At 36.5% G+C, this 25203-nt stretch overlaps 2 protein-coding genes across 12 annotated transcripts in view; one reads left to right on the plus strand and one right to left on the minus strand.

Annotated features, from left to right (window-relative positions):
* Positions 1-25203, minus strand: part of LOC124309536 (dystrophin, isoforms A/C/F/G/H-like) — a 306902-nt gene that overhangs the window by 274692 nt on the left and 7007 nt on the right. For 9 of the 10 annotated variants that reach the window (XM_046773231.1, XM_046773233.1, XM_046773232.1 and 6 more), the window contains exons 2-12: positions 5973-6034; positions 5102-5194; positions 3321-3398; positions 3136-3228; positions 2605-2694; positions 2331-2529; positions 2083-2231; positions 1571-1966; positions 843-1484; positions 626-751; positions 48-524 (exon numbers count right to left, since the gene is read on the minus strand). In XM_046773231.1, coding sequence (XP_046629187.1) covers positions 48-524; positions 626-751; positions 843-1484; positions 1571-1966; positions 2083-2231; positions 2331-2529; positions 2605-2694; positions 3136-3228; positions 3321-3398; positions 5102-5194; positions 5973-6034 — 2405 coding nt within the window. Of the gene's footprint in view, positions 1-47; positions 525-625; positions 752-842; positions 1485-1570; positions 1967-2082; positions 2232-2330; positions 2530-2604; positions 2695-3135; positions 3229-3320; positions 3399-5101; positions 5195-5972; positions 6035-17616; positions 18675-25203 lie in introns of those variants that run through there. The other variant, XM_046773226.1, reaches the window with a different exon arrangement.
* Positions 20029-25203, plus strand: part of LOC124309545 (alpha-taxilin) — a 64367-nt gene continuing 59192 nt past the window's right edge. Inside the window, exon 1 of one of the 2 annotated variants that reach the window (XM_046773247.1) lies at positions 20029-20756. The gene's annotated coding sequence lies outside the window, so the exon portion shown is untranslated. The remainder of the gene's footprint in view (positions 20757-25203) is intronic. The other variant, XM_046773252.1, reaches the window with a different exon arrangement.

The following is a 25203-nucleotide window of genomic DNA, read 5'->3' on the forward strand; positions in this document are numbered from 1 at the left end:
ATAAAATGCTAGAAGGTGATGAGGCTTTTTTTGAAGATAAATCTTACCCTATAAGTTTCGATTTGATTATTTCCATGATGACCTTTAAACCATTTGGAATATCCGTCAAGAATTAATTGTAAGCTAGCTAATTCGGTATTGAATTGTTTCAGATCCATTAGATAATCGATTCTCTTTTTGATTTCTTGAAGCCTATTAGTCGTCGCTTTCCACCTCTCTTGTACGCTTTTGATTTTTTGTTCATCATCTTCGGTTTGCTCATTCGTCTGTTTAGTTTCCTCTAAAAGTTGACTTCCTAAGTGTAAAACTTTGGTAAATTCAATCTCGTGAGAACTCAAGTCTGCCAGACTATCCTCGTAAACGATTTTCTTCTCTTCAACACTCAGCTCGTCAAAAACGCCCTCTGAACGACCTGTTTCTAAATCGACGTAATCCAACCACTTGTATAAATTCAACAGAGCAGCGTCGAACTCTTGTCGAGTGGCGCTACCAAGACGACGTTTCTTCGAATCGCTGTGAGAAGTCTGCAAAGATAAGAAACGGATAGGAAGTAAAAACCGTGACATATTTCACGATTGATCGATAAAGTGATTCGGAAAATTGTTCAGTCTCTCTTTTTACTCACAGAAGCTGCGACGTCTTCTCTGTACGCTATAGTCGTTACAGTTTCAGTCATCCATTCATTACCGGTGACTGTAGTTGTAGTTTCCTGAGCAGGTTTCAGTTCAAATTCAAATCCAGAATTCGATATCTGAGGGACGATGAAATTACACCTAATTATTAAAAAGCTGCGGCAACTCGAAAATGAACAAGTTTCAAGTAAACTTGAAATTGACGCTTACCCTTTGTCCCTGAACTTCCATAATTTGAACAACAGCGTCCCACCTGTCCTGAAGATTCTCAATTTTGTCCAAAATGTTTGTGCTCTCAGGCGAAGATCCCTGTTCGTCCAATTCCTGAACAACGACTTGTAAAGATGTGAGCTTTTTCTGCTGATCGTCCATCTCAATTTTCAGAAGTTGTAACTTCTTTATTCGATCCAATATTTCTCCCATTTCCGAGGCTGGATTCGCCTCCATCTGTTTCAGGGTAATTTCTCTCTCGTTTAGCCAAGCCAAGAGTCTTTTGTATTCGTCAGTCAAATCGCCCCAACGAGACGAGAGCAACTGTAATTTTTGATTCCTCTCTTCTATCCACTGGCAAATATGCGTCCACCTTTCACCCAACGCCGTCAACTGATCCTCCATCTGTGCGTAAACAGTCTCCGAACTGTCTTCGTCCACAACAACGACAATCTTGCTTAAACCGTCAACGACACTTTGCTGCTGCTGAATATCCTTCCTCAGTTCCTTCAGCTGATTCATCTGCTCATCAAGAGCCAACTGGTTAAGTTCAGAAGCGGACATCCGAGATATTCTATCCTCCGTTTCGGTCAGCCAACGTCTCAACGAATCCAGCTGTCCTTGCTGCATTTCCATTAGAACCTGAGAAGAAAAAATTCTAAGTTAAACATCGCTCGTCATTCAAAAATACAAATAAATTATCGACAAACTATTATTGAAATAAATACCTCGTGGATTCTGGACTGGCGTTCCATTGCATGAGTCCTTAAACCTTCCCACCGTGAATTTAGCAGCTGCATTTGAACTCTGACCTCTTCTTCCTCGTCCTTGTGAAGACCGCCATCAGCCAGTAGCCTGGCACCTTCTTCAAGAACAGCACCGACCCCGTCCTGATGACCTGATAACTCCATGAGGAAAGATTCATGCTCATGAAACTGTTGTTTCAAAATATCCAGGGTAGGTCCAGGCTCCGGTGCGTGGCTTAATTTATCTTCAGCCTCCAATAACCAAGTCAAAACTTCCTCCAAAGCTACCTGATACCCGCCAAGTTCAACCGACACATTTGTCGCAAGACTCATTGGTCGAGATATCGGCATACCGAGATTTGCAAATGACAACGAACTCTGTGAAAACATGAACATCTGATTGTTACAGCAAAAAAAAATCTAGTTTCCGAATTTTCCGTACCAACAATGATGGTCATTTTCTAAACTGCATATTATGTGTAAAAAAAAATTACCTCGGCACCCGGCGTTGTTACTGGACTGGAATCACTGGCTATAGAAACATCCAGATCACCGACATCGTCACCGGAATGAGGAAGAGATTGAAATAGACACATGACGTACATCATTATAGACTTTTTGTCCGGTACCGAGGTATTCACATCTGTAATTGGAAAGGGAGAAAAGAGAAAACAATGTATAAGTCATCAGGTTCCCTACCTGGCTTGCCAGAAACTTAACACAACGTAGAAATCTAGCTTACCCTCAGGATCTAGAAGCCTTTCAATTCCAAGATGCTCTTGAGCGAGTTTGAAGGCATGGTCGAGCCTGGCGTTTGGATGCTTTCGTGATACATTGTTAAAGTCAAAGAGATGAGGCTTCCATTTGTGAAGAAGAGCGTTGAAAGCCAATCCGTCCGACCAAGAGGTGGTAAAATTTTTTATATCAACCCCCGCGTAATTCTGTAAAGAAATTAGAGTTAACGGAGGATTATGAAAATTTCAATAACTAATTAGGTATTAAATTGAGATAAATACCTGCGAATTTTGACGACACCAAGCGAGAAGAGTTTTTTCCAAATTCGTTTGCTGCAGCTCCGACATGAGATCTTTGAGGTGATAATGTACCTGAAGATTACAACAAACAAAACGACACAATCATGAATAGTCTAGTTTCAGAATTCAATTTCAACACAGAATAATGAAAATTCATGAAAAATCTATTCGCTAATATGTATAAATTACAAAAAATTCTGGTCTAGTTTCAGTACTACTAAAAATTACACTTAATCTTTTCGTAGTTCGTCATCCGTGGAAGGAGAGTTGATCTCTGACTTGACTGGAACTATCGAATACTGGCGAGGATGAACATCGGGATGTAAAAGTTGGTAATCGGATTGTTGTAGGATAATTTTTTGGGATTTGCGGAAGAGTGAAACAGCAGACAAGATACTTGATGGATTTTTTCTACTACTAGACTGTATCAAAATAAATACATTTAAATTTCAACAATTAATCACCGTCTGATTGAAAGAATTTTATATAAATAAACCTGCGGTCTCGTCTCACCTGCCAATGAAGAATAATGCTCCATACAAGGCCCAGAGTCAGTTTGGGATTACCGTCGACGATATCGTTGCTGCTGATATTGACGAGCTTGACCTGCGAGAAAGAAAATACGTCGGATAAAAAAACATGTCCAGCTATCAAAGTGTTAATACTCACATTTGAAAAACTTGCATTTTCATACTCACATTGTTTTGTTCCAAAATTTGCAACGCCTTGTTAACATTGTTGAGATGATGGACGCGCATACGTCCCCGTTCTCTCTTCTGCAATCAAGATATCAATTAAAATTATATAATATGGGGTGAAAAAATGTCCTTGAAAAGAATACAGGCACAAAAATTATAAGTAACAAGTATAATCAAATACCATAATACTGTATGTTAAGTACAAAGCGAAAGTGATTTTTACATTCATCTCTGTCTGGTTTAAAGAGATTTATTACATCTTATGAACACACATGCATACATGTATCACCGATATCTATATCAGCGTACAGCAACGCTGCTGGAATGCAGAGTTTGATACTCTATTTTACGTAACAAGTATTATTATACACAAGGTAGAATACTTATTAGTGATCCTGATTATTTTTAAATATAAACGACACGTGATACTGTTTCGATTGTGGGTAACGCAATTTTTGAATGTACATAAATACTCCTACATATTATTATTATTATTATTACAATTCAAATATAACAATAACATAGATTCTTCTGAAATAAAGAAACAAGTTATAACAATGAAATAAAAATCGTCGATGGAGATATCAATAAAGTATAAAATAATGTACCAATTGCAAGAAATTACATGTGCCTGTTAAAAGTATGCATGTACATGAATTTCGTCATTACACACAAATTCAACAAATCACAATCGTGAATTATATTGTAGAATTTTGTATTACATTGGAATTGTAAATCGCGTGATGAAAAATGAAGAAATTTGAAGATAGAATACCGGGACAATCTCTTGAAACTTGAAAATCAAACGCGCATCCGCCAAATAATTTAATCTCATTGGTCGGCGAAATCTTCCCGCAGCGATATTTTTTTCTGCGATGCCGACAGGCCAACGTACGCAAAATGTATACGTTTGAATTTTCAAAGAGCATAAGCATTAAATTCCGACCGTTCTTTGTAGAATCAACTTTCCGACCCAATAACAAATGCTTCCGAAATCTTTCCGAGTCGCTACCTCAATTATTTAAGATTCTAATCTCGAAAATTCGTATCAACAACATCGCCGCCAGAAACAGTTTGACAGTTGAAACTCGGATTGGCCAGCCTGCGCGAACAGCTGAATAAAACCCGCGCATGCGCAGTTGATTTTCAAGTTTCAAGAGATTGTCCTGTAGGTATAATGTTATACTGTATCGAAAAGTTCGTACTATTTCTTTTTATATATATACCTATATTATAGGGTATTGAACTCTCTAAAAAAAAGGTCTCTTAGCATTTTATGATAAATCTACTCGTTTAAAAGTTATTCAAGGTCAAAAGATATTTAAGAACCTTAAATGTATATGTACATATAAAAAAGGCATGAATAAAAATCTATTTATAACCAATGTAATATAAATTTTTTCTTGCAATACGCGGCGATATATAATGCAAAAAATTTTCCCACATCCATCGTCAAGCGGCAAAAAAAAAGGAAAAAGAAAAATCGGTTATATTTTATGCATATAAAGTAAACTCATCGCGGTGCAAATATTTGAACAAGAGGGTAAAAAAAAATATAAAAAGTGTTCAATATTATATACATACACACATATATTCTCGCATATATTGCGGACTCGGCGCTGTGAAAATGTTATTCCATTTTCACCAGCGGTCTGGTGTTAAGATGAATAAATCGTTGATTTTTAACGTATTAAAAGATTCTCGTATCGATTATACACAAATTGGCAATTTTGCTAGTATTCGATACATTTCTGGTTTCACATAATAACGATTATACTCACGTATGACTTTGTGGTGAGAACTTCCAGGAGTGATAAAAGTCGATTCCCATCCCTGAGATCGACGAATAAATCTGATACAGGTTCGTGATGATTCTGAAAAATAATACAATGTATAATTGTAGAAATCGTAAATTAATTCTTCATCACCGTTTGCACTGTTTCACATTATATTTCTCACGATTTATTAACGCATAAAAGTTTGAAGCTTGTTGTAAAATATTGCGTTGAAATCCAAAAAAACGAATTATAGAGATGTGTAAAAATGAAAACGAGAGCTCAGACAACGTGGATAATTAAAACAGTATAAATCAGTCGGATTTTATTTCTGGAGACAGCGAAAATTTTAACTCTCTGCGAAGAAATGATAATATAATCTCGGCTAGAACTTTAAGTCTTATATATTTATACCTGCTGGTAAATTATATCCTCATACAATTTCATATTTAATTAAAATCCTCGCTGAGAATCACGAGAAAAGAGTTTCTAAGCTTTATAAACTTTATAAAACTTCATACTGAATAATTTTTACGTTGGTGTAACTTTGAAACACTGTTTGTGTAATTGTACAAAAAAAATTGAAAACAAAATTAAAAAAGAAAACGAATATAAATATGAATCTTTTAATACGCAGGAAATTATGATAAATGTATAGAAAGAAATTCAAATTCATCTTTTGCACAATTGGTAAAAAAGTTTGTTATAAATGAATGTTTTTGTCGGTGTATGATTATACAATAAGAGATTTTTGTGATAATTTGTCATTAAATGAATATCAACAGTCGGATATAAAACAAAAAATTTATATATTTTTTGTGTTAGAAGGAGGGGAAAAAAAAAAAAAAACTGAAACTAAAACTGGAATAAAAATCACCTTCAGAAGCTGTGAGTTTATCCATTTGGCAAATGTTTTCTTTTGTACATCTTCCCGTTCATCTGAAATAAGAAGAAAAATAAAAGATTACAATAAAATAGAAATTAAAGAAGGAAAAAAAAAAAAAAAACACCCGCAACCGAATTCATCACCGACTAGAGTAGAAATATTTTTCTTTCCAACGATCACGATCACATAAATTCATCAAACACTGATAAAACTTTTAATTCGTCACCTTCGTCGATCTCTGGAGTGTAAAAAAGGTAAACATAAAGATCAAAGTAGTATACATGTATATATAAAAGAAAAAAAAAAGAAAAAAAGAACAATAATATATCAAAATCTGTATAATTTATAATTCTAATAAATTACCATCGGCTTTTAGACCGAAAATTGGCATCCTCTCGGTGAGAGAAAAAAAAAATAAATTAGGGATAATTAGTAAGAGAACATCAGAGTTCGTTCGGTTTTATAGTTATATGTAAAACTATTCGTTGACACGGGTAAATTTTCCCTTTCATCGAACGTGTAACGCGTCAATTAATTACATAACCGCAAAAGGATAAAAAAAAAAAAACAAACAATTTTCTCCGTCAAATCTTGCGTCAAATGAAATGTAAACAAATGAACGACACGAGTCGGTTTAGAAATCCATTCGTTCGTTCATTCATTAATTCGTTCGTTCGTTAATTCACCGCCGTCTGTTTCGCATCTGCGGCGATGAGTTGGAGATAAAAAAAAAAAAAAAAACTATTTCGCGGTTTTCCGCGTCAAGCTCTACTAATGAGATGGTTTTCCTCTTCTGCAAGAATCCACGCTGGCATATATTTCAAGTGCGATGATATCAAAGGTTTGATGTGTGTGTGTGTGTGTGTTCAAGACTGTGTTGTAAGAGAGTTTGAAAAAGTAAATAAAACAAATCGAAGAGAGAATACGGAAGAAGAGAACCGAGAATGCGGATCACGTAGAGTAAGAGCGATGCATAAGGTTTATATAAATCGGCTGAAACACAGGCTTGCGGTGAATGGAGTATATATACACATAGGTGCATAGTTATATACCACCTATGTACGTACGAAAGAAACCTTATTCCTCTCATCACCTTGAGAGAAATCTTTACATCCGAATACGGCACCGGCCTCTCTTCTTCCTCTCTCTTTCCCTAAAGCAGCAGCATTTAATAATAATTAACAAGTAGAAATAGAAAAGGGTTTGAGTGTTGTCCGTTCTTTTTTTTTTTTTTTTTTTTCTCTTTAAAAGAAATTGGCATTGGCACGTGCATAGTTTAGACAAAACAAAAAAATATATACATACGTTGAGTAAATAACGCTGTGTTGATATAGTTTCATTTTCCGAACTTTACCCTATATATCGAAACTTTGTACTGCGAAACTTTTCTCTATCGTAACTTGAATTTTCGGAACTTTCCGAACATTCAAAACTTGCGCTGTCTCTTCAAAGTTTGATTTCTTTGCACCAACTTTCGCCGCGAAATAATTCCAAATTAGGCGCTTTCGTAACATTTCAAATTCGTAACTGAAACCCGGCTCCGAGAAAAATTTCCGTATCTGTGATCACTGTGAAACATTTGCGAGACTCGTTTCGTTACTTTCAACGGAATAAAAAAATTTCTAGTTCTGTGTAAAAAAAAATTAAAATTGCTCCATCAGACAGTAGATGCGGATTAACAAGATTTATTATTTATTTATTTACATCACTCGCGGTGTAGTTTTTTTGTTATACGTTATTTGTATGCGATGATTTAATTTTGGCGAAACATTTGCGTAATAAATTCTTGATATAAGGAACTTTGTTTGTTGTGTGAAATTGGGGGAAAAAAAAAAGATAAGAAAACATCAACAAACCAAACAGACGACCTGGAGAAAATCTTCCGATATTGACAACTGTAATTAAAATAACAATAACAACAATAATAATAATTACCAGTAGCAAATTATTTTTCTGTTATAATTTCATCAACATTCAAACACTTTACTGCAACAATAACCCGTTTTACTAGAATTTTTCCAGCAATTATAGTAAAATACGTAGTAATATTTCTCGGTTTCGTGCGTAATGCCAGACAGTTCTTCTTCTTCTTCGATTTTACTTTACATATTTATACACGTATACACGTATTTACATTTGCACAGCTGGGCAGGAAGAAACGATAAATAAGTAAATAATTACAGATCGTCCGTGTATAAAGACGAGAATGGTGTTATTTATTTTTAGTTTTTAGTTTCCTGCCTTATATATATATATATATATCTTAATATATATAAATCTCGTGTCACGATGTTTGTCCTCAATGGACTCCTAAACCACTTAACCGATTATAATAAAATACGCACACCATGTGCAGTTCGATCCAACTTGAGAGATAGGATAGTTTAAATCTCAAATTATAGTCGCAATTATAATATATTGCTAATTATTTATCTGTTATTATTTGACAGTCACAATTATCTGTTAACTCCGAATGATTCTAACAGATGTCGATACCTTTCGACTGGGTTGAGTAAGTAATCAATAGATGGCGCTGCTATGGTAAATCTACGAACGTGTCATATAAGCTACATTTTAACAGCATAACTAGCAACCCATCCCGGCTTCGCACGGGCATATAATAATATAATAAAAGAAAATACACAATGTTTACAGTGAGTTTCTAGAAAAATAACATTTATATTATTACTTAATATTATTATATGCCCGTGCGAAGCCGGGATGGGCTGCTAGTATATATATATATATACATACACACATGTGCAACAATGCGATGCGTAATTGTAATACGTATTGTACCGACGTTTTTGCAGCAACGGCTAAAACGTTGATAAGACGACGAAGAACCGGCGCTGAAGCGGCAAAAGATAAGACTAAACGAGGCCACCGAGTGAGTTTTTTTGTTTCAAGTTTTCACCTTTCTCTTTCCCGTTTTCCTTTTTTTTTGGTTTTTTTTTTTTTTTGTTTTTTTACACAGTCACAAGCTTTAAATTCATAAATCACAACGTACGATGTAAATTTCAATCGCACGTCTAACGATTCATTGATTTATAATCAAGATGATAATTTTCTAATCTCCTTGCACGTGTTTAATTATTGTTATTATTATTACTCAGCCACGATACATTAATTTGTATTATCACACGACGAGTTTTTGCAGACTGAATATGTATCGTCTATTATTTTCAAAAAATTCATCCATTCCGTTCGGTGATATTCTTGCATTATTTCTACCGCATGCTTAATTCTTGTCTTCCAACTTCAAAAACCTTAGTAATAAAAATATAAATAATATATAAGCGGAAATAAAAATTTCTCTCGGTATATAATTCTATTTTCTACTTTACCTTCAATTCACGCCTCACACACACACACGTATTATTGATTAGCTAATTTGTAAACTGATTAATTTTCATTTTCTGTTTCTTTTAATTCTTATTCTTTTATCTTATTTTTTTTTTTCATTTTATCGGTTGTTCGCAGATTTACAGCCACAAATTATTAATACCGTCGTTGTCATCATTATTATTATTGAAAAATTGTATTCCCCATCCATATTGTCAGCAGCTTCTGTCGATTACGTAATCAAACGTCATCCAATTGTTCTCCTCAACGTCCGACAAACTCTCCATGACGTAATTCGATGAATAAAAAAATGATGCCTCAGCGATCGCAGAAAATATATATATATATGTACAATATGTGTATAATATACATAATATTATATGTATAACGAACATTATACGGTATTGCGTTTTTTATACAATCGCTATTCCAACTTCCAATTTTTATTCCTCACTTTCCGTGCAAGGACAATTGCAGGAAAAGGAAAGAAATATACCGTACGAAACTGACGAGACAAAAAGAGAAAAGATAAAAAAAAAAAAAAGTACCAAAAATTATATATTTTATATATATATATATATATATATATATATATATATATACATACAAATTTATTTGCACAGTTGCAAAGATCACAAGAGAAGAGGGAATTTTGTTCTATTTTTTTTTCTGTTTATTTATTTGTTGTTTTTTCCTCTCATAATCCCGCAATGCCGCAATGCCAAAATTTTCCCTCCTCTTTAAACCCCACGCGGGCACGCAAACGCGATTATTACGCAGACTTCTCGTCGTCGGCAGCAACAGCAACAGCAACGGCAATAGCGGACGTTTACGCGCCAGGTCCTAATTAGCTCGTTTGTAATTGAGGGCGAAAGCTAGGCAGCTACGCAGGTTCGTAGCTTGCGTCGTGTTCACGTTTTACTATCGCGCGATGTTGCACATTGTATATCCATGAATGTTTGTGCGTGTGTCTGTGTGTCTGTGTGTAATAGGCATACGTATTGAGAGGTGAGAAACAAACAAAAAATAAAAAATAAAAAGGCGCGAGGGTGGAAAAAAGTTAAGGGAAGAGAAAAGAGAAGTGTGAGAAAAAATTTTTATAATATATTACGAGGAATTTCATGAGAAACCACAAAAATATTACCCGCGATTTTCCCAACTCCGAAACGGTACCACGGAATTTTTTCACATCTTTTATTCGACTGTCCAATTATTTATAAACATTATGAGTGATTTTTAAAAGGAACTATTTTTTAAAAGTTCTAAAAAAAATTATCAACAACTGTATTTTCTTCTCCAAACATTTCAAATAATGTATAAATATAACGGAGAAATAATTTTAAACCAAATTATAAATGGCGCGAGTCAGACGATGCTCGGCTTCGCATATTGGAAATGTACGTCTAATAGACGCTTCTTTTATCTAAAGCGAGAATCTCTTTCTTCCTTTTCCGGTATTTCAACTCAAAGAAAGAAGAGGAACAGAGATTAGAAAAACGGAAACTGCGGAGGGACAAAACGGTAAAACCACAATCACCACACGCGACCTTCCGAGCTTCTTCAACTGCAACGGCGTTCGTTCGTTATGCCGTTAAAGCCATAAATTTAGTGTGCCAGCTTTCCCATTTTTCCATTTGAAGCGGGAGAACAGAGTGAAAAATAAGCTGCAGCCCGCACTCGAACGTATATTAGAGTGACGCGGAAAATTATTTCAACGAAACATCGTGACGTTGAAGCGAAATTGACGTTAAAAAGTAATTTGGCACGCGAATGACAATAATACGATACATTTATTAAGCATGCAATACGAGGGTGTGAAATTAATGGCGTATAATAAATATTGAGGAACGAAAAGAGATAAAGGAATAATGATCCTATTTCTAACAGCCTTCGAGAATGACTGTGAAAAACTTACAGATAAGTTTGCAAAAAATTATACAACAAGTCGAATGTTTCGTTTTACGTAAATAACTACGTTACATACTGTAGCTACGTAATATAATTCATATACATCGATTTATTAAATACATACTAAATTTCAGAATAATATTTTCAAGAAAAACTCATTCGTTCGGTAGAAATATTGCAAAAATTGTTGTTACATCCGTCAATTATTAATTGAGCGCGATATGCATATACAGGGTGTCGTAAAACTCACGCAAGCAGTAATTTTGCTAGAAAACAAACCCTTATAATTAAAAATTGAAGTTTTGCATAGGTGTGGTTTGAATTTCGTTGTTAGGTACAGGGCTCAATTTCCTCCTTCAGGGTGAAAATAAATCTTGGACTTGAAGAAAGCCCACAGATAAAATTCTAACGGAATCAAATCGCATGATTCGGGCGGTAAATTCTGATCACCGAAATGGGAAATTAAAGGCCTGACCCTGTACCGTGTAATCTATGAATCGATAAATAAAAAAAACTCCAAATCTTTAATTATAAACCTGTCTTTGTCTTCCATCCAGATTACTTCTTGCTTAAATTTTTTTACACCCTGTATATATGTATCTTACTATACTACATATAAGCGTATACACGCACAAAGCGATGAGCAAAGAAACAAAGGCAGGAAACGGTTGCAAAGATGCAGATAACAATATTCGAAACAACTCGCGAGCGGCAAAATCGTTTCACTTCCGTCGCCGCGAATATCGCTTAATTATCTTCCACATCTATCAAACATCGTTTCGATGTTGTAAAATACTGATTTTCAAAATATACCATTTTTTTTTTTATTTTTTTTTATACTTTTCGTTATCACATTAATAACTATAATTGTACATCGATATATGACTATGAAACAAATATGTAAATTTTCAACTTTCGCCACCAAAATATTGTATCGTTGCTTTGTACCGTATACTATACTTAACGGCAAATGAAACTATTGTGGCAGCCAATGCCAGTTATAGTTACCTATAATACACAGCAACGTACGGAGAACGCATTATATATATATATATATATATATACATATATATATATTGTATCAAGTGTTGTTGACCTCTGCGGACTGAACGAGCGGTGGGTTTAATTGATATACGTACATACGTTTCGGAATTGATTAAGGAAAGAGGGGGGGGGGGGTGTCAATTAAGAACAAACGAACATCGCGATGAAAATTCGACGAAGATTATTCACGACGACACGATGGGGAGAAACGAACTTACAGGTTTACGGTAAGAAAGGAAAACTAACCAAGAATAAATAAATACAGGGATAGAAAAGAATGCGATATCTGACGACGACGCGGCGGGAAACCGGAAAATCGTTTCTTGCATACGTAATGAAATGGGTAGGGAGGAAGTTGGAGGCGAAGCGATTGTGTTACGTTGTATTATTTCCGGTAAGAGATTAGACTCGTCGATGGTGAAAAATCGGTGATATTTAATTATCCAATCACGTAAGTGTAACGAAAATTGAAAAAAAAATCGCTTTGCAGCGGCAACGGCGGCAAAAAATCGCCTACATATTTGTTCTCGATCATTAACAACCGTGTAAAAACAATCGACGTGAATTTTTTTTTACGATAGTATAATCATTATTGTCACGTGTGTGTGATCCAAATTTTAAGATACTAAAATTTCGCGTCACTGTTTCTGTACTGAAATTATGCGTTGATAATCGGAATCGTTTTTTCATTCTTTTAGGTATTTGGTACAGCACGTGCGATTAATCCTTTTTTTTTTTTTTTTTATTTAAATTTTCTCTCTTCACTTAATCTATTAAAAAATTACACCGATCGACCTATAGAATTACTATAAGGCAGTTTCGATTAATCGAACGATCGAAAAAAAACGCAAATTAATCGCACGTCACCAGCATTTTCTGAAATTATCGTTACGCATAATAATATGTATCGGCATTCGAAAAAATCATGCGAATATTTTGGGAATGTGACTGCCACAAATACTTCATATTATATTTTGCTTATAAAAATTGTGATAATAATGTTAAGTAAAACGAAAAAACAAACAACAACGTTAGTTTGATAATGAAGTTTTGTTACAAAAGTTTGTCTTCACGTTCGAATCACACTCTAACCTAAAAATTAATTTCTGTCCGTTATCAGTTTGTCGTTACACAATCAAAAAAAAAAAATAAAAAATAAAAAATTGGGCTTAGTTCGGATCAGTTCGGAAATTTCCGGAATAAGGTGCAAACCAGTCAGTGTATCAATCAATTGTCCAACTTTTGTCGATAAAGAAATGGCGCCAGATTTAAAAAAGTATATTAAATTCGTTACATCGCTGTCGAATTGCTTATACATCCAAAACTCGCCAAAGGAAAATTTTTTTTTAATATCATCAGGAACTGTAGAACGCTTTGAGAACTTTCCGAAACTCTCTCTCAGTGAAAAAAAAAAATAAATAAATAAATCAAACAAAATACAATAAATAAAGAAAGAAAAATCATTTTTTCAAAACAAATTTGTAACTTTAACGTAACTATGCATATTTGAAAAAAGTCGTTGTTTTTCAATTTTGGGATCACCAGATATTTAGCAAAATGTTAATTACAATAATACAGCATCAACAAACTGAGATTTTGTATAATCAACTTCTAACGGTGCAAAATAATGATTTTTCTCTCAACGTTTCGATACTTTATTAACGCTACTGAGACGTTGTTGATTGCGTCCCAAGAGTTCAAATTTAACCAAACGAATAAGGTGCGGGAGTGAAAATAGCCAAATGTGTACACAAGTCACTCCTCGTCCCCTTCCGTTTCCTCGATAGCGAAGAAGAAAAATAAAAAAGAAAAGAAAAGAAAAAAAAAAGAATAAAACCTCGGCCAAGTTTCAATCAACTGATTTTTCTCCTGACACATAGACCTATATATGTATATAATAACCCTCCGGGGCCAGTAGCAGACGCATCGATTAGATAAGGCGAACGTCAAATATAGATAAAACCCGTTGTTTCCCTATCTCGCCACGCGAGGAGGTCGACGGGTTTTTTTCTTTCTTTTTTGTATTTTCTTTTATTTAACGCAGAATACGAGTATAATCTGTAATTTTGTTGCAACGTGGAAGAAGAGGTAACTCAGAGAAACAGAGCAGGTAGAAGGTTGGAAGAAAAAAGAAAAAATAACAAGTCGGAAAAAAAAAAAATCATTCTTGTACAAACAGGGTGTCCTAATTTTTAAGGACGAATTACGTTTATTTCATTCGAGCTAATGCTTCGATTGGAATACGTGTCCCAGACTGTGAGAAAAATTTCATTCGCTAAGAGTAGCTAGAAAAATTGGGAGGTTGAGACGTGATTGATAGAATTACTGATGCGCGCAGAGTAATTCCAAGGACGATCCTTTTGAATCCACTTCCCCGTGTCTTGCAGAATTTGATCATTTCTTGCATCTCGCGAACTATTCGCCTTGTGATAAAAAAAAAATAAAAATTTCCTTCGAAATTCGTACATTTTCGAATAGAGAATATTTGAGTTGAGACAAAATCTCACGATTCCATTGAAAAAAAAAAACTGGTAACGCGTCTTTTAAATTGGGACACCCTGTATATATACACGGTAAATATTATGCGCGTGATTCGATGATGAATTACGCGTGGCGTACAAATAATGTACAATAATTCGATTCTTAACGTTGATAAAACAACCCTGTTATACATATATATATGTATATATGTATACTTGTCGCTGCTTACTTCACTTCACTTCACTTCTTCTCTTCTGTATCCCCTCCCTCTTCTCCATACTTTTATCAACATCACGCGATAAAGTGTCTATTATTATAAATTCTGTCGCAGTTTTCTGTCATCGCAACACAGGATGATCTTCTTGACGGTTTTCTTCGCATATTTTTCTCCCATGCAAAAATAGGCAAGCAGACTGGCTGCATAGAAACAGAGAAAGAGAGTGGAGCAGGAACAGCAAAAGGAGCAATTTATTTTTCTTCTTCTCGCCATTCACTGTCACATGTATACGTATATACAACGATGAAACAGTGGAAACTTACAACAAACTGACCTGCGAATAATTGACGATTGCACTTTGAAACTGGCTGCAGCAGCAGCAGCAGCAGCAATAAATGATAGATTTTGTAAGAAAAGAATGCGATTGCTCGTAAAATATTTTTTCTAAATTGTATAATAGCGAAATAAAATTCAGTACATTTGAAAAAATGTCTACAGATGACAAAGGATGCGTATTACTCGGAAACTTTTACTATCGAGTTCGTTTTTTTTTTTTGTTTTTTATTAGTCGAGAACGTCGTTGACCTTGAGAAACGCTGACCAACCACTTTAATACAGATTAGTAATCTGAGAATGTTGTATATTAACGGGTACAAAAATTCTAAAAGACTGATTTAGTCGTCACCGATAAGATACGCAATAGTCGTTAAACTCTTGTAGAAATCTTACGCATAGTTTTTGACCAACGACTAATTGTACAAAAAAGTGTGAAAAAAAATGGCGAGTGCTTTTTTTATATTGCAGAATCGTACAAGAAATAATAAAGCAAATTGACGGGGGTCAGGGAAAATGTCCTCTCGGTTGGCACGGAATACCTCGTATACGTTATATACGTATGTGTACGATGAGGATGACGGACGAATAGTTGGAAAAATTTTACAACAAGCACAACAAGTCGACGCGATATTTACGATTAGCAGCCTGTGAAGTTAGGAGCGTGAAATATCCGTGCGACGAGGCAACGTGTTTGAAAGCATTACCGTGTATCACGTCAGGAACTCTCCTGACAACGGTATCACCGGCTGCCCAAACCTCCCGGGTGTGTTTCACGTATCATACGTGGATACGTGTATACGTATATATCCACGTACGTAGTTTCGCGTCTTCTCGTCGCCCCGACGGCCATTGTATCGTATTGTTGTCCATCCGGATGAAATTACGCCATGCGAGACCGACGCGAGCCTTTGTTGTCGGAGATTCTATGTGACACAAAACCTTTTCGAAATAAAAATACAACCCACCGTAATGATATCGTATACCTCCCCCTGATGTTTGCCCGATATATGCGAGCTGACGAGAAAAGGAGGAAGATATCGAAACAAGATGTTCGAAAAGTTTCGCTGTCCGCACGTGTAACGAGGTTGAAGTTAGTCGACGTTGGGGCGGGGTTCAAATTTCCAAATTCAAAAGTTTCCAATTATTTTTCGTCCCGAAACTGAACTTCACCCCCGTCCCGCAACGTCGTCGTAACGAATCGATGAGAAAAAATTACCATTTTCTTATTTTTACGATGATTTTGAAGGAACTGAGATTGCAAAACATGCCTCATGTTTTGTCTTACTACGGTTTACTGAATTTCAAACACTTCGAAACGGTTTACAAAATCTCAGACAATTCAAAAGTGCGACAAAACGATCTTGCTTAAATGTGAATAGCTACAGTATCGTTGCTAACTTCATTCTCGTTTCACGTATGTACGACAAGTCCTCGTAAATAAATTGATATTTGCGTGTAATTTATACTGACGTTGATGAAACGAGATGGATTTCCCTGAAATTCCGTAAACCGTGGAGTGACGATAAAAATTTAAGAAGAATAACAAATTCTCTTTACGTATATATATATACAATGCGACTTCCTTTCGATATTATCAAACTCGGTACCCTGGCGAAAGTTTCTACTACTAAGAATTTTCATGAAAATTGAAACATTTCCTATTATTTCGTAAAAAATTGTAAACATGCGTTGTTTTTCGTAAAGAACTCTTAATTTTCTTCAAAATTAGCATTTATTCACAAATTTCCACGAAACTCTACAATTTTTATGTAACAAACTATCCATATATTTTTAAGATTTTGTACGAAAACAATTTCTCCTGATAAAAGAACTTGTACAAAATGTCCCAATTGTCGTAGAAAATTTGTAGAAATCTTCAATAATAATAATAATAATATAGCGTCCAGCGGCACGTGAAAATCCGTAGATTGCGTAAAGCGATAAACAAATCTGAGAAAAAATATGATAACGCCAGGTATGTACGTAGATTACGTACGTGCAGTAGACGTAAGTATGACGAACATAACGGTTTTATACGCGTAATCGTTCTCTCCACGACCAAAGTACGTATAATATTATATTTTACACGCGTATAATGTAATACAGAACGTGCGGGTTCGTTTACACCTGTAGATAATCTAATTACGTAACAGGTATTTAAAAATCCTGAAACAAGCGAAAATAATGTATACCTGTGTAACGATGCACGCGTCTAACGACAATGGTTTTGAAAGATGGAGTAAAAACAACGAAAAAAGAAAAAGGAAAAAATAAAGAGCGACGCATGATTGTCTGTATGTGTACCTATATAGACGACCTCCATCTTGTCCCGTATCGAAGTGCAGCAGCAGCAGCAGCAGCGGCGGTTACAGCGAGAGGAACAGAAAAGGGGGGGGAGGGTTTAATCCGTTTAAGAACGTCGAAACACCGACACACGGCACTTGAACGATAATTTATCCGAAAAGCAGGCGCGAAGGTGCGAGAGAAGGTTTAGGAGATGAAAAAAAAAAAGGCACGCACTCGATCACCGACACGTACACATGTACACGTAAACACGCGCGCACACACACACACAATCTTTCCGAGATTTTACCCCCAGTTTTGTTTAACACCGAAGAGATAAAAATCTGGGGGGGGGGGGAAAGAAAAAAAAAACAAAAGAAGGGAAATTTACGTTTCCACCGACACTCGAAAGGCGCGCACTGACACACCGACACCGAGAAACCAACTTCACTTCGATCACCGTTTACCGACCAACTCACCACTCAACGTTACTTATATGTCGTGCCTTTCGGTATTACGAATAAGAAACACGATTCTCCCACGCCACTTGTTGATCGTCGCACTGTCAAACGGTTCTCCTGTCTTTTCTCTTTATCTCTCTCTCTCTCTTTCTCCGGTGAGAAATATCACTGCTCGAGGATCCGCCCGATCCTCGCAGCTGAGAGACGAAAACTGCGATGCCGATCCTCCGGGATACCGAGCATCGACGGCAACGACGACGACGAGAGTTGGCTAAACGCGTACAAGGCGACGAACGATCGCGGTGAGAAGAAGACTAAGAACAACAACAACAACAACGACGACGACGACGACGAGTCTTCTTCTTCACCGGTCGCCATGAAGCACGGCAAGGAAAGCCGTGTGAAAAAAAAAAAAGAAAAAATTTACACGCTTACTCCCGACGAGCGTTACTAACCAACTACGCCGGTTCAACTTTCCTTAACTCGTTTATCTCACCAATCGGTAAACTACGACCGATATATACCGAATAAACAAAACGCCCGACACACCCGTTCTTTTTCCTTCCTTCCTCCTTCTTTTTCTTTTTCCCTCAACAAAAGACGCGACCACTCGGACGGGCGGAGAGTCACTGTCGTCTGGCAGCCGACGCGATCGGGCCCAGTATCGCCCCCCCCCCCCCTCTCCCTCCTCCCTCCCCGCCCGGCCGGCGCTCGTTCACTCTCTCTCTCTTTCTCTCTCTCTCTCGCTACTCCTTTCTCTCACTCTCGCTCCGCCGATTCTCCAGACTCGAGACAGCTACCGACCGCGCAACGTCGCGGCGTCGTCGCGCCGGTTCGACGACGGGAGGAAAAACGCGCCACGGCCCGCGGGGCCTCGATTATTCTGCCAATCTGCTGTACATGCCGATGTACAACATCGTTTACAGACGCTGTCGGTGTGCCAACATAAATGTAACAAAGAAAATGAGAAAAAAAAAAAAACATCTGAAAGTACAATTTTTCGGTATGTACCACCATTTTCGTCACCTGATCGTTTTGGAAGGGGGGGGGGGGGGGGGGGGGAAACGTCAGGGCTAAAGTTGTAGAGAGTTAAGGTCATTGTCATTTTTGATCGAAAGTTGAAAATGGCAAGAGTTATTTTTGAGGAAAGGGAAATTTGAAAATTTCATTGAAATTTAAAACTGCCGGTAGAAGCTGCTGCGGAATCTCGTCGAAATTCTGGATTTAGACTCATGCCGATAATAGCAATTTCGAATTTACGTTACAACTGGACTGCGTGCGTTATATACAGGTATGTGTGTAATATAGCGCGAGGTGCGTGTCTCGATAATCGATGTAATAGAATAAATAAATAATCGACTAGATACACCGGCTACGAGCAGACGGTGGTCTCTCTGCCTTTGAACGACCGTATCGGTCGTTGGTTGTTTCGATCAATTAATTGGCGAGGCTGTCGGCTTCGATATCGCTAATAACAATCCACGCCGATTCTCTGTTTGTAACGAACCATGCACGTTGAATATTTCTGTTCAAGAAACGTCTAAGTAATCGCATTTACGGTAATCACTTATGCGATGGTAGGAATAACATCGACGATTTACAATATACATTGTGTACGTAGTATGTAATAGAAATATATAGAAAAATGCCGTGAGATACGACACCTGGGTTAATCCTCACCTCTGATCGTTCGCAGTTCGGCGTGAGCCTTGAAATTGCGTTGACCAGGTTTATTCCTGCAATTAAACGGCCAACTTTTACATCGAGTCCGTGCTTCGTCTTGATTTAAACAACACCCTGACGAATCATCGCTTAAACTCACATCTATTACGTTTACAAATATGTTAAACTTACGACTTTAAGATCGTGTCGTGTTAGTTGCAAAGATAGCCGCTTGTGCAGAGTTGAAAAACAAACGAACTGCAGCGATCACGTGACGACGCGTCGCAATTGTTTCTTCGTCCGTGCGACGCGTAATTTGTGTCGAGAAATTTCGATGAAAACTGGATGGATTTGGCTGCCATACCAGTGCTGAAAAGCTGCATATATTGTGAATATCTCTGTTGCGCTATCGAGTCGATAATTTATCGCGTAATATACATACAGCGTATCTCCATCTTCGTCCTAAGGATGTTTCAACTCGACAGGTGATATTTTCGCAACACGTACGAACAGATTTCAGAACGATCGGTGTGAAGATGATCACTTGTCTAATCGAACGTTACGGAGTATCAAATTTCACACGGACGCTTGTCAATTGTTCGAAGAGCGAACGAATTGAATTCTCTGCAGCGTCGCGTCGGTTCGCGACATTGAAAAACCAACGGGTCGAAAAGTCGTGTTTTGAGACCCTGCGATAAGTGAGTAAACAAAGTGTCTCTCAGTGTTTACAAACGCGCCGCGAGTCGATGCATGCAGTTTATTATCCTCGTTACGTCGTGATTTGCGATTCGAATATTGTGCCCTACTTATGCAAATTCCTTCGTCCGCAAACGTCGTGTTGTCGTGTTTTCTCGCAGTGATTAGTGAAATGTAATTAACAGTGTTACTGTGATTAGTGACGTACGTAATTAGCCAAAGTTTCGAGACGACAAAAAGGCGGTGTGATTGTGACCACGGCGATGAGGAACGTTCCGTAATAAGGAAGGTGCAGAAGCAGAAGAAGAAGTAGAAGAAGAAGAAGAATAAACGATCAGCACGGTGAGTAGAAGCGTATAAATAATTCGACTTTTTATCGTGTATATTTTCACGTCCAAACATCAACGCGGCACTGACCGTTCAACGATTTATTACTCCGCTACTGTATACGCAAATCGCATTTTTATTTACGACTCGTTTTCAGAACTAAACCGTACCCGTACGTTGTGCGTAAATAACGAACAGTTAACACAGGCACGTCTTGTTATACATCGAATTTTTCTTCCCGTTTCACAACGATTTTCCTATTTCAAATCTATCAAACTCTTCAACCGAACAGGCGACCTCCCCCCACCCCTCCCCCCACACACGCAATTTCTGAATTCTGAATTCTAAAAAAACTGTACAAGAAGGAAAAAGTTGTTCTACTACTCTCTTTCATTACGGTAACACCGCATGGGCGAATCGGGGGAGGATTTAAGTCACGTATGTATGGGACATTCCACGTCAAATCGACCAGTATCTGACCCTTCACCTCTGCGATTTGGTTCGTATTTTTTTTTTTACCCCTTTCAGCGACAGAAGCCACTATTTTGGTATCCTTCTTTTTTTGACATTTTATTTTTATTCCATGCAAAATCCGGATTTTTTTTTTTGCATTTTCAGGTAAATAGTTAATTATGCTTTAGAATGATTAGGATTTTCTGTGAATCCATTATTTTTTACAAATGTTGTGAACAAACGCACGTTAAAAAAAAAAAAAAAACGATACGTTCGTTTTTAAAAAACTGTAGATTTAATTCCCAATATATGTAATACGTAAATTATCACATGAAATACATTCGATTGCAGAGAAAATTTCTAAAATAACACCGAGTGCCTCCGAGATTCGGGACAATTGTATAAAAATTCGTTAGCTAAATCAGAAATAAAAGAAAGGTCCAGAGGGTCGGGCCCAGATTGACTTCGAATGGAATGCTCCATATACATATATCGTATATCTATAACATATCTATAACGTATAAGAAAATCGCACGCGCCATGTTACCAAATATTTCGATCGCAGTTCTTGGGAGACATTCGGAAAAATTGTATCCTTAAAAACGCGCATTTATTTTTTTTACAATATACGCGTATATTCGTTTATAGGTACATATATATATGTACACATGGTACACGTGGCACGAATGCATTATATGTTCAAGTTCGTACACGCATCGTAATGTGGGATATAATGTAACGTGCGTGGCCACGTGGGTCCCGAAACACTCAACGTAACAAGATTCTCTCTCTCTCTCTTTTTATTTCTCTTTCTTTCCCTCTTTCTTCTCTCTCTCTCTTGCTCCGTACTAAATATATGTAACGCGATGTTCTAGAATGCGTGGTTTTGAAAGTAAATTTACGGAGCACATGACGTACTGGGGCTTAGTGCGAGTTCTACGTACGCAACGTTTACGATCCCCATAAATATTGCGTGCATAAAAACATGCGGCGCATACGCGTACGCATGGGAGAGAGTCGTGTACCTTCCTAGAAAATACAAGTTGCGCTAGAAGAAATTGTGTTTAATTGCAAGATTAGTTAGACGTGTGTGTAGACAAATTTACCTTTTGTTTCCATAGACCGTGTTACATATATCTTGATATAATGTAAACACGACTGACAATTATTTATCGATCACTTCTCGATGCGTAATACAGAGAATGCAGGTTTTACGAAAGAATTTACTACGGAGTTGTAAATTATTCGACAAAATTTTCACCAGACTTAAGTTGGTAATGTTAACGTAACGAAATATCAGGGGATAAATTGTTGTTACTTAATTTTATTATTAATTATGTTAATTATTATTTATTATTAATTATAGTTGCGTAGATTCGATGCAAAAAAAATTCCCTAGGATCAACAAATTTATTTCGCGATACGTTCCGCTTGCAACAAACATCCGCGCTGATATTATTCACCACGCGTAACAATCAACGTCGTTTTAAACGTTGCAACATTCCAAATATGTAACAAGAGTCAGGAAATCAAGCCCAACAATCAGCGAACTGTGCGCGCGTAATTGAATCTGACCTGAATTTCAAACTTTGAAGCTACCACGCGCGTATTATTATAATAAATGCGTTGTTCGTCATCGTCGCACGTACGATAAAATAACACGCTGAAACATATTTTTATAAATAAAAATACGCGCGATGAGTTGGGAAAATATTTCCTATCGTACACGCAATGTATAAAATAATGCCTGTGATAAAGACAAAGCAACTTCGGAATATGCGTTGAGAGAAATTTTTATTTCCGTTTACCGCTCGGTCCTTAACTATTTTCGTTTTTTACCACGATCGAAAAATATTGTTCTAGATAGAAAATGAAAATTAAGTTTTTCAGTTAATACTGGTATGTACGCAAATTATTTCTTCCGTAAATCTCCACTTGAGCTTTTCGACGACTTGAAACTGCGCCTGCAGCAGCAGTGCAAAAGCTTCGCTTGAATCTTGCAGCCGGAATTATACGTACAATCTGTCTGCAAGAGTTATTAATATAAAAAAAAAAATTTTCACGAATTTTTTATTAGATTTAGTTTAAAATTATTCAAAAATACGCTCATTCACTATATTTTGTATTCGAATTTCAATACAAAGTTATTCGTAGGCAAAGAAAAAAATCCATAACGTCGAATATTCAGTGAGATTCGTCTGTTTTTGTTTTTTTTTTTGGTGAAAATCAATTTTGTCAATCAGACGTAATCCGAACAAAATTGAAAAAAAAAAACCACTATTCTCGAACATTACCGTACGCATGTATAATAAACTGAATTTCATTAGAAATGAACTTTGGTCGCTTTATTATTTTCATATTTCTTACAAATTATACATATATACGAATTATAACGAATATTAACGAATGCAATTTAAGAACCTTTTCAAGATATCAAGTTCAAAAAGTACAATTTATTGTTAAAATACCTGCAGATGTACGTAATTTGGAAATTCGCGGGACAATCGCTTCAATTTCTTTTACTATTATTATTGTCATTGTAATTGTTATTTTTATTGTTGTTGTTGTTGTTATAATAATAATTATTATTATTATTATTCTGTAAACTGTTCAGAACGTCCGTGCTAAAAATCTCTTTTGACTTCTGCTTACACTAGGTTTTTACGATTTCTTGAACAAACAAGCAGCCAGTTTAATCGTTAATATATCGTTTTCGACGTAGGCGTTATAAACAACGATTCGTGCGGACTTTGGTAAAAGTATTTGAAACTTGTTTCAATACGTGACAACTTCACGCGGTGGGAAAAATTGTAAATTTGTTTTTTTAAAAAATGAAAATACCGTCGCCGATCGTGAGCTGAAAGATAATCGATAAAAATTAATCTAGCATTATTTCAGCTCGCACGTTTCTACTCGATCAAAAAAAAAATATTTTCGCACGAATTTTCAGAACTCCGCGATTCTTCGGGGTCTTGTGCCGAAGAAAAAAAAATAAAATAATAATAATAAATAAAAATCCGACGCGATATAAATTTTCTTACACGATCACACGGTTAAAATCGTCGTCCAGAGCGGCACGCGCGGCATAGGCGCCCGTTATACAATAAATTCACGAGCGTGTTAGTCGCGCGAAGCAATTCAATTCCGTTTAAAAATTTCCCCTCAATAGACGCAACAACGCTCAACAATATAACGTTGTATATCCTTGTAACCCATACGATCGCGTCTACGATTCTAAACAATTACACCCGACGCCCCAGGTTATCGTACATTATTCTTAGTAAATAGACAGATGCGAGAAGAGCTGCCTCGTGCCCCAACGTCTCTCCGTCTAATAATTCCGATCGTGAGAGAGCTTAACAAGCCCTGATGTGCTTTACATTGATCCTAATATAGAGAGCCTCGCGTTGTAACGAGCTCGGCACTTTTTACAAAGTTATCCTGCGATATACGTATAACAACAACAACAACAACGATAATAATAATGATAATAATAACAACGTCGACGATGCATTTTGTTGTACCGGCTGTTTGTTATACCAAAGAACTTTTGTAACACACGCGTATATATGGTGCGATATCATCCTCTCCCTTCGTCTTTCGCTCAAACTAATAACTTTCCATAGCTACTCGTCCGCGTATTATTGATGCGTCGCGGGTTTAATTGATATCAGTCTGTGCTTAATGAAGGAATAGAAAAAAAAAAACAAAAAAAAAAAAACTTCCTCGATCGTCGACCAGACACGCGAAGCGTTCCTTATGAGTAATGTACGATATTGTATTCAATTGCTGTTAAACCTGTACACGGTGTGTGGTATGTGTGTATATACGTATACAATATACGTGCGCTTGATTGCACAAAAAAAAAAAAAAAAAAAAAAATTATGCACGTATATTATATGGGGGGAATTCCATGCGATTTTAGATTTTTCGTCAAAATCTTTATTCCGCAATTGTCCCAAATACGAGAGAGTGACCTGAATTATTTCGTATCTTTTATTGAATTGAT

The sequence above is a fragment of the Neodiprion virginianus genome, chromosome 7, assembly GCF_021901495.1.
Source record: "Neodiprion virginianus isolate iyNeoVirg1 chromosome 7, iyNeoVirg1.1, whole genome shotgun sequence".
Classification (NCBI taxonomy): domain Eukaryota; kingdom Metazoa; phylum Arthropoda; class Insecta; order Hymenoptera; family Diprionidae; genus Neodiprion; species Neodiprion virginianus.